Raw genomic sequence first — 15695 nt, 5'->3', positions numbered from 1 at the left:
CAGAACAAATGCCCAGGAGGAGTCGTTGAACAAGTGGCATCTGAGCTGTAGAAAGGATTTCAAAAGCAACCCATTCTGACTCCCTTTCATTTGAAAACCACCTACAAGCTCTAGTGATGCATTAAAGCTGAGCATGGCCTGAATAAACCCACTTGGAAGGAGGAGGGCAGTGAAATATTTGGTAATATGGCTACTCCTAGACACTGGAGGGCTCTTTTGAAATGCACAGCCTTATCAACCAAATTGTTCAACCCTGGCGTCATCAGTGGTTGGTGAGCTCAGAAACTGTACTCCCCACTTGTGCTTCTCTTATGCCCCAGCTGGTGACAAGTGGAAAAATCAGTTTAAAATTGAAACAAAAACCAATCAGTAGCATTAGGCATCTCTTGATCACAAATTTCTAGCAGAAACTGAAAGCTAAAAGTGGTCAGTCCACCACAAAGGCACCACAAGCAACTATAGCATCTGCAAGAGAAAAAGGAGATTTCTCCATCAGATGAACACAGGCAGCAGAAAGACTTGAAAGCAGACAATTATTCCTTTTGAAATCTACTTTTGACTGCTGCACTCAGCATTCCTCAGGTGGCTGGGACACTTTCAATACTGCTTGTGTTAGGAAAAGAGCTACAGTAGATAAATGGCACCAGTTCCCAGTTCAGTACCTTTTTCATGCTCTGACAATAGCAAACTAAGGCTGGGACAGACAAACTTACTTAGGTAAAGTAATAATCATCACTTAATAATGATGATTACTGTTCAGTCATACAGTATGAGAAAACAATGTCTCTTTAAGATAAAACAAATCATATTTGGATAATCTCTGTCCAAACTCAAATTCCAAAGGAGAAATCTTCTGACCAGAATAGATGATGTTTTAACTATAACCACTGCTAGTAACTGCTACACTTGGGAAATAAATGTACAAGGCCAGGTGTAATAAAACAAATCCTAATAAAATTGAGAGTTAAACTTGATATTACTCATCAGTGCTCACGAGGCAGGTGCTGTGGGTAAATAATGTAAAAGGACCAAGAACAGTAAACACTCCTTTGCTATCAACTTTCTTTAAAAAGATGAAAAAAACCAAACAAACTTATTAAGTTTTCATGTACTGAAACTCAATTATAAATCTACAGTAGTGATTAATCAAGAGAAAAATGTTAAAAGAACTAGTTATAAATAGAAACTGCATATCATTGCCACTGGTGTTTCAACTGCAACATCCAGTGAAAGTAATTAGCAGAAGTGGCCTGGTAAAAAACCTCTATGTCCAAAAACCTGTTTGCCTTCTCAACTGTATAACTTGAGAAAATAAAAGATACTGCTTCTCTCAGAAACATCTCTGAAATATCAAGGATACAAAATTAAGAAAATAAATATATTTTAAAGTCTTTGGCTAAATTTCTCAAACGTTCTAGATATACTGTCAGTTGAAAAAGAGGGTTGAAAAATGCACTGAAAAATAACTGCAATAAATCTTAATGTACATAATCACTTTGCAGTGCATTACAACTGTGAATTGTTGTTTAGAAGCGTTTTTGTCAGAACAGTTTCTCAGGTTCTTCAGGACTTGCTCCTAAAGCAATGTTTTGGCATTCTCATAAACTTATTTTAGTGGATGCAAACAGCAATGAAATTCAAGATATTGCAAATCTTCCTCCCTTAAAATATCTGAATTAAGTCCAAATTAAGGATGCCGAAGAATTTGATTATTGTATCTGCAGTGACATCTAGTGCAAGAAATCAAAACCACAGTTAAACAGGCTTCTAGAGAAAAGATGCTATTTTCATTTATTGAGTGATCAGTGACCAAGATAAACAAGAATAATTAACATCATCCCCCTTAAAACTTTCATAATATCTTTTCCTCTGCACAGCACTCACAAGCCAGCTGAAGGCAATTCTATTAAACCTAATATGTTAATAAGAGACTACTTAATGTGAATGTCCATTTTTCTTTTCCATATAAATTCAGTTTGATAAATGAACATATATTAGGACAAACAATTGTTGAGAAAGCCAATATCCCTAGGAACAGAGTTGCTACTCTGTGTATTCTATGAACTTTTTGAACAAAAAACAAATTCAGCAGCAACATCTGACTTAAATTCTTTCTGCCATCTTCATAGCTGTGCAATCCTGTGTTAATTTTGCAGAGATTTTTAAACCTCTTAAAAATTCAAGCAGATGACATAGCTTTTTGAAAGGAAACAAAAACTGGAAGCATGCAATAAGAGTTTTCTAATACAAACAGATTACAAAAGAAGTTATAAAATATCAAATAAGGTTTCTTCAAGTTGAACTACAGATATGATTCTCTCTTTAGAAATAGACCAATATGCTTCAAACACTGCCAACAACAGACATTATAACCAAAATGCAACAGCAATATGTCTAACTACCAACAAGTTTACAAAAACTTTTCACTTACTAAAACAGAAAAAACCTTAGAATTCCTGTGAAACATACAAATAAACAGAAATGCCAAAGCTGCAAATTGTTTAAATGCACCATCATGTAGACATTGTTTTATATACAGATGCTCACCAGTCTTGCAACACCTTCTTTTTATTTGACCTGTAAATAGAACCAATTTTAGAACCTGTTCTCCACAGGCATGTGAGCAGAGGTCTTTGTAACCCACTTCTAAAGGGCAGGATTAAAGCCTATTTACTTTTTAGAAGTTCTAGAGTTTGTTTTTCAGAAGCCCAAGAGCTTCTACAACTCCTCTACCCTGCTGCCATCAAAAGTGGGAGCAGACACTAGAATTTTAGGTGAAAGCAGAAGGTGCTAATTGACAGCACTTCTCACCTGAGGAGTGAGCTTGTTAAAGCAATTATATGAAAGAATGAAGAAAACAAATGCTCAGCTTCAAACACTGGGGTAAAACACAACACAAATGAGAAGAGGAAAAGCAGACAAGTGGGTCACAGTTAACAGGTAGTAACAACAAGACATAAAACAGAAAAATGGTGATGCATGCCCAGCGTTTCAGGCAGAAGAACCAAGTCAATAGTGTTTTAATACCATTCAGCAAATGTGACTTAAAGAAAGATTATCTGGCTATGAAAATAAATGTAGACAAATGCAATAATCACATAGAACAGAGCAAGCTACTCTTGACAGAGTTCACTTTGGTATGCAAGCCACCATGGAAAGCAAATTGTTAAAATAAAATATATTTGCTTGTGTCACCCTAATCTACACCTCATAATGAGCAACACAGCTACTCTGAGTTTTGGTCTCGTACTGTCTTTGCTGCATATAGCCAAGGTTCCTAAAGAAGGAAAGTTCCCCTGCTTAGATGAATATGTCTACCAAAATAATTGGCAATAATCTGTATTTATTCATCATGGCAAGTCAAGGGTATTTCATTTTCCCAAAAAAGAGGCATGATATAAACAAACAGTAGATGTTAATGCTTGAAGATAAGCAGTTTACATACATTTCCTTCCTCATGTACGAACAACCATTGTTAAGACATAAATATGCACTATTAAGCAGTATTAAACCAAACAGCACAAAAAATAAAAAGAATAATCAACTAAATCATCAATAAACAGTGTTCAATAACATATTTACACAGCATGTGGTAAAGTGCTGCAGCAGAATTATTGATGGAAGTGAAGTGGTGTCACTAAATCCAACATGACAAAGCCAGCTGAAGTAGTGACTAGTTAAACTACTGATCACACAAATTAGAGACACACAAAAACCCCCTTGTCCTTTAATAGACTCTGATGATAGATCCCTCTACATCCTTTGACATTGGCTGACTATCAATCCACAAAGCTAATGACATGGCTAGAATCAAACAGGATAAGCAAATAAAAGGGAACTTTAAATCTACTTCAAACTAAAAATAATTTTTAAAAGAGCATTTAAATACCTTTACACTAGCTACAAATGACACAGATTAAAAAGGCAACAGCTCAAAGTCATACCAATTTCTACACAAACAAAAAGAGAGAGAAGTTTAAAAGAAAGTTGGGGAAAAAAAACAGCAAAGAATTATATAAAGGAGTGCAGATTTTAAAAAGATTAATCTAAAAACTGCTAAAGGTTAGAGAAAAAAATTGAAACGCACAAAGGATGGTAAAAAAAAGGTGACACAAAAAATCTCTGGGAGAATGACAACATATGCAGTCAAATAAAGCAGCCACATCAAAAGAAGTTTCATACCAATTCATTAAATTACCAATTAAGAGAAAAAATCAAAAGTTGGATAGGTTACCCTAACATCTTAGATCCCACGATTGATCTTTAGCAGAACAGTACAAAAAGGACTAAACTAAGGAAAAGAACAAACAGGATTTCTTCCCTTCTCCTCTTCTTTTTGGGAATATATATGAAAGAACATTAGAAGAAGGCAAAAAAAATTCACACAAAGATCCGATGAGCTTAAAATGAAAGAGAAATGCTGCAGGTAAGTGCTGAGGTTGCAAGACATCTGAAGACAGAGAAGCAATGTAAAGCAACACTGCTCTGTAAGGTGCAACCCTTTGATGACATTTAAAGAAATAACCCAAAGCCTGTGGACTGAAAACCAAACACTATCACTTTGGGCTCTGATGCAGTATTTTACCCAATGGCGAAACATCGTCCACATATTTATTAAATTTATTAAGCATTCAAGTATCCTTGCTTTTATTAAAAACAAGGACAAGTGACAGATTGTAAGAGTGTCAGTTTGTATTACAGTGAGAAGATCAAGGTTGAAAACAAACATCACTACTATAAACAAGCTTCAGGCAGATCAACACTAAGAACCTGCCATGCTACACAATATACAGAACCAGCACAAAATTAAACCCTGATATATGCAGTGTCCTAAGCTTTGAATACAGAAAATTAGAAGATTTGGGCTTTGGGTGTGAGTTGACAATAATTCAGACTCCAGAGGAAGCCACCCACAGTCACCCTCCAAAAGGATTCTTCCAGAAGCACAAAAGAAAAGGAGCACACTATCCATGCTACCACCCCCAGCCCCAGATCTGTCCAATCTATCATCAACAGAATGAGAGACTACACAGGATGTTCACAGCTGATAGTGGCATTCAGCCACTGCACACTACCCCAAACCCAAAACTGACAACATCTGCTGATAGGATAGTTCAACATACTCAAGTCTAAAGATGGAAAAACATAACTTCAGGTTAACTATGCACAAATGTCAAAGGGGACAAAAGCTATCAACAGAAATAAGAAAGAATACTGGGATGCACATGTCAGCTGCACATATGGTACAGTGCTGACTAGAAAAATTGAATTTTAAGCTGCCAAATACTTTTTATCAAAAACCTGCCTTCACATGGGTTTTTCTGTTCCTTGTTTCTAGCTGGGGAGTATTTTCCATTCTCTATGAATTATTTTCAAGGTAGCATTCAGACGCTGCTGGTCTAATTTTAAACAAGGTTCAAAATAACAGGCAAGGGAAAAAAAATTTAAGGAACATCTTCCTTGCAAAACACTGTTTATTTGCCAGGCATCTTTGCCTGATGAAAGCACTGTATTCACTGAAAGCCAGGTAACTTTTTCCAGCAATTATCTGTTGATCTAGTGGAAGACACCAGCATGCCCCATGATTCTTATTTGTATTTTACAAGGCTTATGCAAAATCCTTTCAATTATTTTGGATTTAAACATTAACAGATTTTCCCATCAGCCTGTGAGAACAATTCAAAATCATGCGACCTTTAATATTTAGAACTTATTACAAAAAAAGCATAACTACATACAATAAAGTAGGGAATCCCATTCAGCTACAAAAAAGTGCACTTGCATCTTGCAGGCATAAGATGCAATAAGATGTAATGCCTGTAAGATTTGGAGCAAAAAGTGTTAGAAACTGAAAAGCAAATGGTTTTTAATTCTCCAAGCCTGTTGCAGGTCAGGAGTTGGAAGGCACCAACTATCTCAGGATACCAAAGCCAGGGGAGGCAAGGGAAAGAAGGTTTTAAATATAATACAAACATGAAGTTCTAAGTACCTTAATGAAGAATGTCCTGAAAATTACTGAATTAGGGCATGGGGAAAGTGGCAGGTGTGACTTCAGTGATCTGGACATACAAAGTCCACAGTCTCACTTCTCAGAGTGCCAGGACAATCTGTTTTTACAAATTACAACATGTATGGTCTCTGTGTGCAAGAAAGGGACATAAATGACAAAACAAAAACCCCGGTGAACTCACAGAGAATCCATAACAAAAAACACCACTGCTCTCTGAAGTTTAAAATCTGCTTTCAGTGGCAGCCTGGCAAACTTCCAGAAAGTCCTTCCCCACTCATATGCTGTCAGCGATTTCACGAATCATTAAACAAGAAGTGAATAAAAATATGGATACCTTCAGTGAAATGGCATAAAATAGAACAGTACAACTAGGAAATCTGTGGCAGATTTTCAGGGTGTTTGGGATAAAGATAGTTGAATCCACTGCCTTTACCCAAAAGTGGAATATAAAGTATATTCATACATGCAAATATCATTCTATGAGAGTGCAGTTCCCACAGAAGCTGCAAGAATCATGCTGAAAAAGCTCAATACTAGAAAATCAAAAATTACAGCTTCTGTGTTTAAGTCCTTTAGATTCAAGTGTTTAACAAAGACAGCTTTCCCTTGTTTATATGTATTGTTCAGTTAACATCTCCCATGGTTCTACAATTTATGTGCATGAATCAGTGAATTTCCGACACAGAGCTTTCAAAACTTCCCATGCAACATAATGTTCACTTCCACAACTGCCCAAAATTCACAAATGCTGCATGTAACAATGGACTTCCCAATCCACAGGTGAATAAAGAGAGAATTAACAGAGTTTTATGTATGTATAGATGCTTCAAAACAACAAAATAACATAAAGATGTAGCCAAAACATCTCTGGATGAATATGCAATTGATAATTCCCAGTTCAGTATCTAGCTAGACATTAAACAGCCCATTCTGTCATGCCAACTGCTCAGTAGTTACCAGCCCTGCTCCATTCTCTCTCCTGTATGTGCTTTACTTTTATTTTTAAGCACAGAGCCATTCAACTCATGTGGAAGTCAGATCAAAAACAGTGGTGGACTTGAAGAAAAAGATTTAAGAAACCAAAAAGTGATACAAGAAAATCAAGTCTGAGATCAGCGATACGAAGAATTAAAAAATTACTTCTAAGGGCTTGCTTGAATTGCACTACAAACAAGTTATGTTCAGCAAATCCTGAAAACTTAGGCTTAATTTTCAAAATTTTTATTTAACGGAACAGTTAAAACATTAGTCAACATGTCAAAAAACAAATTGTGGGAATTATTCCTCTGTGTATGTGTGTATGCACACATGTGCTTGTAAATGCATGGAATCACCAAATAGCCCCTTAAAATATAACCTCAGAGTGACACCTCAATCCTTAATCAAATACCAATCTAAAATCTTATCAGGACAATGGAAAATCCTTATCTACTATGCACTACATCCACTGAGATACCCAATGCAAGATAAGAAGTGATTATTCACAGGTCTTGTTGATACCACACAATTACCAAGGATATGAGGGATTCACTTGTCCCTGGCCCAGGCTTTCTGCATTTGTAATTCAATAAAATCATACAGCAATTTAAAGATTTGTTAGAGAGAAACTGTTGTGCACTGTGGGGTCACTATGGTGAATAACACAAAGAGCTGAGCCAACGAAGATGACTTAGAAAAATAACTTTTTTTTTAAGGAAAATACTAAGGCTAGGTCAAATGCCAAGAGGAAAATTTAATTTGCCTTACTTTCAGAATATCTTGAGTTTCATTCCATTTGTTAGTCCACTCTTTGGTCAGTTCTTGTACCTATGAAAGAAAACAAATTTTGAAGAAAATCACATCTCTTCCAAAGTTCTTGATAAATGCATTCTCAAAGAAGTACTAAGTACTTGTGTAATTCTTTGTGAAGTTTAATACTTAAGCATTTAGAAGACCACTGATGCTCCTGCACTAATTGCCATATCTACAATACTTCTCCCTCAAAACACAAAATTCTATTTACACTGTAAGAAGAAAGGAAAATCTGGGATAATTACTTCAAATAATTGTCTACCTTCAAACAGTTTCATAAAGTGCTTTAATCCTACAAAGTTTACTGCCACAGACTGATCCCTTAGCTATAACAGGACAGCTCCTTTCCCAAGGCAAAAAACCCCTCCAGAGGATGTCATGCAGAGGAAGAGGCAGTCCAGCAGGCTTCAGCAGCAAACCAGAGCAAAATTTGCTGCAACTTAGAAATTATCCACTTCATTGTCATCAGCACAGGAGTGAGAAGATGCTTGCAAAGGCATTACAGACAGGGAGAGTGCTGGGTGTAAAATCATTTAGGTGGGAAAAGACCTTAAGATGATTAAGTCCAACTGTTAACCCAGCATTGCCAAGCCACCGCTGAACCACATCCCTCTGAAGTGCCACATTTATAGGTCTTTTAAATATTTCTAGAGATGGTCAATAAATCATTTCTCTGGGCAGCTTCTCCCAATGCTTGGCAACCCTTTCATTAAGGAATTTTTCCTAATACCCAATCTAAACCTCCCCTGAAGTAACTTGAGGCCATTTCCTTTAGTCCTATCTCCTTTTACCTGGGAGAAAACTGAGTCCCACCTGGCTACAGCCACCTTTCAGGTAGTTGTACAAAGTGAGGTTACCCCTGAGCCTCCCTTTTTCTAGGTTAAACTACCACAGCTCTCTCAGCCACTCCTCCCTCACACTTGTGCTCCAGATACTTCCCCAACTCTCAATGTCCATCTCTGGACTCACTCCAGCACCTCGGTGTCCTTTTTGAAATGAGGGGACCAGAAGTGAACACAGCACTCGAGGTGTGGCCCCACCAGTGCCCAGTACAGAGGAAGAATCACTTCCCTGCTCCTGCTGGCCACACTGCTGCTGACACAGGCCAGGTGTCACTGGCTTTCTTGGCCCCCTGGGCACATCCTCGTTCATGTTTAGCTGCTGCCAACCAGCACCCCCAGGTGCTTTTTCACTGGGCACATTTCAGTTCCTTTTCCTCCAGGCTGTGGTGCTGCCTGGTGCTGTGAGCCAAGGGCAGGACCTGGCACTTCACTTTATTGAAAACAATGCCACTGGCCCTGGCCCATCGATCCAGCCTGGCCAGATCACTCTGCAGAGCCTTCCTCCCTCCTGCACATCAACACAGCCAGACCTTAGTGCCATCTGCAACCTGACTGAGGGTGCACTTCTTCCCCTCATCAGACCATCAACAAAGATACTACAGAGGACTCGCCCAAATACTGAGCCCTGGGGAACACCACTGGTGCCTGGCTGCCAACTGGATTTAACTCCATCACTTTTCTTGGTTCAGCCACCATTGTTTCAGATATTCTTCTGAAACAATGTACCTGTGCAAGCCATGAACAGACAGTTCCACCAGGAAAATGCTGTGGGAGACAGCATCAAAGGCTTTCCTAAAGTCCAGGTAAAAAATATTCACAGCCTTTTTCTCATCCACAAACCAGGTCATCCTCTCATAGAAAGAGATGATGTTGGTGAAGCAGGATCTGCCTTTCCTAAACCAAGCTGATGGGCCCTGATTCCCCTGGTTGTTCTGTACATGCTGTGTGACTGGACTCAAGGTGACCCACTCCATGACCTCCCTCAAACTGAGGTCAGGCCAACAGAATGCTTAGGATTTGTCCTTCCTTTCCTGATCAAGCTGTTGTCCACCTCTTCAGGTAAATTTCATACAAGGCCATTGCACAAAGAAGTCTTCCATGCAGTTGCTCCAAACATCTCCCCATTTTCCACCTGCAGCTATTTTTTTGGTCTTTGCAGATCAGCTCCAAATTAATCCATGACAGCTACAGAAACTTTTCTCATCTCAAGGTTTCAACACAGACAAGCAAGCACATTTTTCACTGCATTACTATAATTCCTAGTCCTGCTAACTGGAACATTAAAACAAAATAAATTTCAAAAGATTAAAGAAAACCATGAAGGAAGTCTATCACAGCTTTATTCACCATACCAGAACCATTTTTATTGCTCAGAAACACTTCATTTCTTTTTTAATTACATCTTTTAAATGAAACATTTTTAAATTAAACTACTCCAAATTATTCTTACATAAGGTAAATCAACTCATTAAAGAAAGTCACCATCTACTTGTCAGGCAATATAAATATGCTGACAAAGTCTTTAAATCTATACAAACAAATTAGTTATTGCACTCATTCAATTATAAAAAAGCTATAACCACTGCACATCTACCAAGAATTTTCAGTAATTATGTCTGTTGTCATTATCATGAATAGTAATCACATAACCTTTTAACAAGGCTGACAAAGGTAATAAAATACACTTGATAAACACCCCAGACAGCAGAGCCAACACTTCTGAGCACAATAAGCAATGGTTACTGTCAGAACATGAATAACATATTCTAATTAGCCCGTAGTCAGCAATTTACCTTACTGAGCTACTCTTAGATAAAAGCTTTTTGTTTGTACTCAAAAAGACTAAGGATATAAATAAAACAGGATTCTCAAAGCAAGGCATAAATTTTCTAATTCTAAAGGTTGAAGCATACCAGTGTAAACCCGACCATTTAAACCACCTAAGGAACTTTTTTTTTAAAGGCATCATATCTACATGTGATTGGCATCTTTTGGCAGTACTCAGAACTAAATATTTGCTAAATAATTCAAATGTTTCCCTCTTGTTTCTTCCAAAGTATGACTTTTACTCTTTTTTTGAACCAATTTGCAACAGCTTTCAAGGCAAGTTAATACAGAGGAAAGAACTAATACAGAATGATACAATAAAGACTGAAAGACTGCTAGTCAGAGAAATGATAATACCATTATATCTAGATTCTTCTGGATGCTATGAGTTATCCAAACTGTCTAGAATTTTTTTCCAGCCTCTACATTTGTTTGGATTATTGAAAAAACTTGGTGAGAAGCACACTGTGAAGTACACCTAGACCTAAGACCCTCCCCCAAAAGATAGCTAATTAGGCACTTAATATATTTGTACACACCAGATTTCAATACTGACATTTTCTCAAAATCTCCCCCACACCACAAGTTATAAATTACTTCAAAGCATAGGAGAGGTGACCATTCTCCCCATAATATTTTGTTTTTTTCTCTACACACTGAATATTTTGTTACTGTGATTACTTGCTACTTATTACTGTGATTTAGTGGCTTTTCCCTTTCTAGTCTATTTACAAATATACTTTTTTAGTAAGGCAAGCTGGTTGGGGAACAAGTCTTTTCATTTCATTTTCATAAACAGAACTGCTACATAAATATAAAAGATGTATTTTGTTCTTAGTTGTAATGTTATATCAGTAGGATAATAAAATTACTAATTCACACACCTACTTTTTTATTGGTAAAGCATCAAGGCAATGCTGCTAGTTGGAAAAAACTTACTTGTGCATAAGAAAAAAAATCCTGAAAATTATAAGTACTCCTGCATCCAGACCACCCACCTTTCCTTTTCTTTGATGTTTAAAAACTGCTTTATGAAATTATAACTCACCCTTGCTTCATTCTGCTGAAGCTTTTCTTCCATGCTTAAAGCTGTCGGAGAATCCAAGAGTGCAATCTAAAACCATGAAAAGTAAACATCAATTCAAAAAGAAAACAGTCACAATTTCTGGGGGAACCAAATGAAATTCAATTGTTCAACTTTTCTGAGTCTTTAGCATAAACTTCCTTGAACTTATTAATATATATCATTTTACCTTGAAATACTGTAAACAGAACAATGAAAATCCTGTCAAAGCAGGTATTTCAAATACAAATTGGCTTGAAAGTACTATTTTCACTCACTACATACACAAAGAAACCAGACACCTTTATAACAGGTAGCTCCTAATGCAGCTTTCTTTATATTTCTAAAAAACATGAAATTTTATTATGCATTAATAGTTATCCATTTTGCTTTAATAGTTATATATACTTCTTTATCTTTAATAACTATATCTTAACATAACTGGTCATAGAAGAGGAAAATTACTAAACATCACAAACACACAGGCAGTACTCCTTGTATGTGACCTTCTACACTGAATGCAGCACCATATTTTGGTAAACAGTATCTTCAGATCTACAGAAGCATTTGCAATACAATGTTCTGGTGACACAAAGGAAAACAGGAAATAAATTATACGGAGATTTATACCACTGTGCATATGTAATACACCACCTGCTGTTTTACCAACCATCACAAATTCAATAAACTTAAGCCTAAGTTCTCTATTGTCTCCCACACAGCCATCTACCACATCCTACCACTGAACCAGATTTATTTTTCAATAACCACTTGAAACTAGGTCAGAGCATTCAAACTTCAAGGGGGTCCAAATTACATCTACTTTGCTAACTCTAAATCAAACCATAATTTGAAAATAATTTGTTTTCTCCTCCTAAAGAATATAAAAAAAAACCAAGTAATTCAACCCCATAAAGAGTTTTTTAACTGTTCATAACAAAGCAGAGCTCTCTCCTCCAATCATCTACAATAGCCATTTTTGTTTCCAGCTGTGGTTCCCATCCCTTTTTTCAGCAAATTTTTTATAGCATGAAATCCAGCTGAAGTCCTGCTCTTCTGTTAACAATGATCCATGCTGAACTGACACTTCACATTGCACAGACCACCTAAAACAGAATTACATACTTCTAGAAACAAATCTAAAGTAGTACTTCACATACTTCCAAACTGTATTTGCTCGAGTATGAAACCTAGCAGATCTGAATGACATTACGTAGAAGAGACAACTGGCCTGAACCAACTGGACATTCTTTATTGTTACAGGGTTTCACCACCCTGGAGAAACCAAACTTAACTAAACTCGTGCAGTGACTGTTTGCAGCAGATCATACTGACCAAACAAGAAAGAGAATCATGCAAAAGTGAACCAGAGAATTTTTTTTTTCTTACACTACCACTGAAAATATTTTTAGGTATTTAGAATGTTATGTGCCTTCTAATGTACTGCACAGCCAAACACAATTAAAATGTATTGTTTAAATCCATTCATACCCTACATTTTCATATTTATGCATCTTGAACACTTTAAACCTTCTACCTTTTTTAAGATACTACACGAAGTACCTCTTCAGTCCATCAAGACAGACCCAGAAGATTATGTTCCTGCTCAATCTCCTTATGTTGTGTTAACTATCTGTTCCACAGCACACCACAATCCAGCTCAGATTATACTACCAGAAACCTAAAACCTTTGGGAAGACAATTTTTTCCCCCCTTATGTTAAAAGAGGTAATCTGCTGGCCATATGGAAAATGATTCCATCAGGAAACTAATATTCATTCGTAGCCTCATAGAGCTTGTTTACTCAAATCAATATAATGAAAGATAATTGCATTCTAGAAATAGACATTATAACTCAAGGAAAATTACACATAAATTCCAAGTAAAGCTAACCTGATTCCCTTGAGCAAGCAGGGCTTTCAGTCGGGCTATTTCAGCTCTCAGCTCACGGATCAGTTTGACGTTTGGATCCTCATTAATAGTAGGCTTGTTGATGATGTTTTTGGCTCTATTTGCATAGCGAAGTGTACTTAAAGTTTCTCCATAATTGACATCAGCAGGTGAAATAGCTAAGGACGTGAAATCAGAAGCAGTTTATCTAGCACCATATGTTGCATTTACTGAAGTTAGTTTACATTTTAAAAGTCAGACAAATTCAATGTGGGTGAAGAGACAGAAATATATCATTTACCAGTATGGTTACAATTTGTTCCAATTCTTCATCAATTTCATGTCACTAAACTTTGCATAAGTAAACACTGTATGAGATAAGTGTATTAGGATAATCAGGTCTAACAACCAAGTGTTGCAAAATTTAACATTTACATTTCCCTGGTAAACATAAATGTTCTATATGAATACTTCACAGGTTTTCTTGCAATTTTTTATAAGATCACTTGGGAAAACAGTGAATATTTTTTAAGCATCGATGTAATCATTGAAAAGAAAAGACATTCCAGGTAAAACACAGTAGGGAAATGAAACAGCATTAAAACAAAAAATAAACAGACAGGAGAACCAAAACAAGAGAAGAGCTTCTATAATTTACAAATCTAGCTGTACTCCTGAGCTGCAGGCATCTGGCAGCCCACAGAACTGTCAGCTATCTGATACATCAAGAGAAACCAGTATTATTTTTCAAGCAACCTAGCCAGGAAAAACAATGCACTTTAAATGCAAGTGCTAATGCTATCCTTCCCCCCTTAATTTTCCTAACAATATATATGATGTTCCAAATTAAAAAGATAATTAAAGGCATCCAAATAGATGAGTAGAAACACAGAAGAAAAAAGCATCCAGAAATCTTAATGATCAAAGAACAAGAGATGCAGAGAACCAGACAATGAAAACACCTGAAAAACTAATTAAGCAACTAAAATAATCTGTCCTTTTTCATTCTCTCAAAAACAATTTTTTTTTTTTTGTGGTAGAGATTCTCTGAGCATACAGGAGATGCACTTTGAAACAGCCTATAACTCCCCTAGCTCACACTCTCACTTCTCTGCTTTATCTACTTTTTCCTGTTCACTACTCAATTATTCTTTTTCTGGAAGGATATTACAATATGTTACAGAAATATAACACATCATTATCAGACATATTTTTCTACAGCCTTTCCTACAGTTTAAAGTGATCTTCCTGCATTTTTTTTGTGCTTAATTATAGAAAAGGCAGGACAAATGTATGTGGACAGCTTACTGGGCTGTTAGGGAATTCTACCACATTACCAGTAGAGTTACTGCTGAAGCAAAGATCAACCATCAGGGCTCTGCCTAGCAGAAGTATCACTAATAGATGAGGAAGTAGCTGAAAAAGCTGAGTACTGTAATCATGAGTATAGGCACTGAAAGCTCACTGTGTTTCTAAAACTTCTCTTCCCAACCCCTCTGTGAAAAAAAAAAAAAAAACCAACCCAGAACACCAAAGCAGAGTCTGGTCCACAACCATCTATTGGCACTACTATGATTCTCCTGAGGAGAACAAGTGGCATGGATTCCAAAAACATCCCCAAAATCCTACAATAAAGGAACTGCTACCCAAAGAATTTGACTGGTTCTGAAGAACCAGAAACACAGCTGGTGTTTCTGTACTAGCTCTGAGCACCCTAGTGAAAGGTGACCCTGTCCATGGCAGGAGGGATGGAGCTAAACCATCTTTAAGGTCCCTTCCAACCCAAACCATTCTATGATTTCCAACCTCCAAAATCCTCACCTCCCCTTAAATATCATCCTGGCTTCATTTTGATTTTTTGGGAATGGCATTCCCATTCCAATTTGTTGACAAACCTGCAATACATATGGCATAGGCAGGGTTTTAAACTAAGTGATCCTTGCAGACCTTCCTATGGGTAAAAAGGAAGCTGTAAGAGTTTTCAACACAACTCATCATACTTAAATTTAGACAAGAAGTTAAAATGTTGTGTGCTTTTAGAAGGTTAGATAAAAGTGACCATCTTTCCCACAGGATGTCAAAAGAGACCAGACTAATGCAACAAAAAAAAGAACAGCAACTGATTCACACACCAGGACAGACCAGATGCACAAAGCTTTAGTTACGCTGTGCAGCGTGTAAATAAAAAAACAGAATGTTATTAGAAAGCTCAGAAAGAAAGAAAGAAATCACTAATATGTGCAAACCATGTTGTTCCTTAACAAAACATCTG

At 36.8% G+C, this 15695-nt stretch overlaps 1 protein-coding gene across 12 annotated transcripts in view; it reads right to left on the bottom strand.

Moving 5' to 3' along the window:
- Nucleotides 1-15695, bottom strand: part of KIF16B (kinesin family member 16B) — a 135339-nt gene that overhangs the window by 91856 nt on the left and 27788 nt on the right. For all 12 annotated transcript variants that reach the window (XR_010359580.1, XR_010359582.1, XR_010359583.1 and 9 more), the window contains exons 10-12: nucleotides 13427-13602; nucleotides 11519-11584; nucleotides 7757-7816 (exon numbers count right to left, since the gene is read on the bottom strand). Coding sequence is in view for 7 of the 12 variants with exons in the window: in XM_064415400.1 (XP_064271470.1) it covers nucleotides 7757-7816; nucleotides 11519-11584; nucleotides 13427-13602 (302 nt within the window). In the remaining 5 variants the exon portion in view is untranslated. The remainder of the gene's footprint in view (nucleotides 1-7756; nucleotides 7817-11518; nucleotides 11585-13426; nucleotides 13603-15695) is intronic.

The sequence above is a fragment of the Passer domesticus genome, chromosome 3 (assembly GCF_036417665.1).
Source record: "Passer domesticus isolate bPasDom1 chromosome 3, bPasDom1.hap1, whole genome shotgun sequence".
In the NCBI taxonomy this organism is placed as follows: Eukaryota; Metazoa; Chordata; class Aves; order Passeriformes; family Passeridae; genus Passer; species Passer domesticus.
This window is presented reverse-complemented; position numbering and strand designations above follow the sequence as displayed.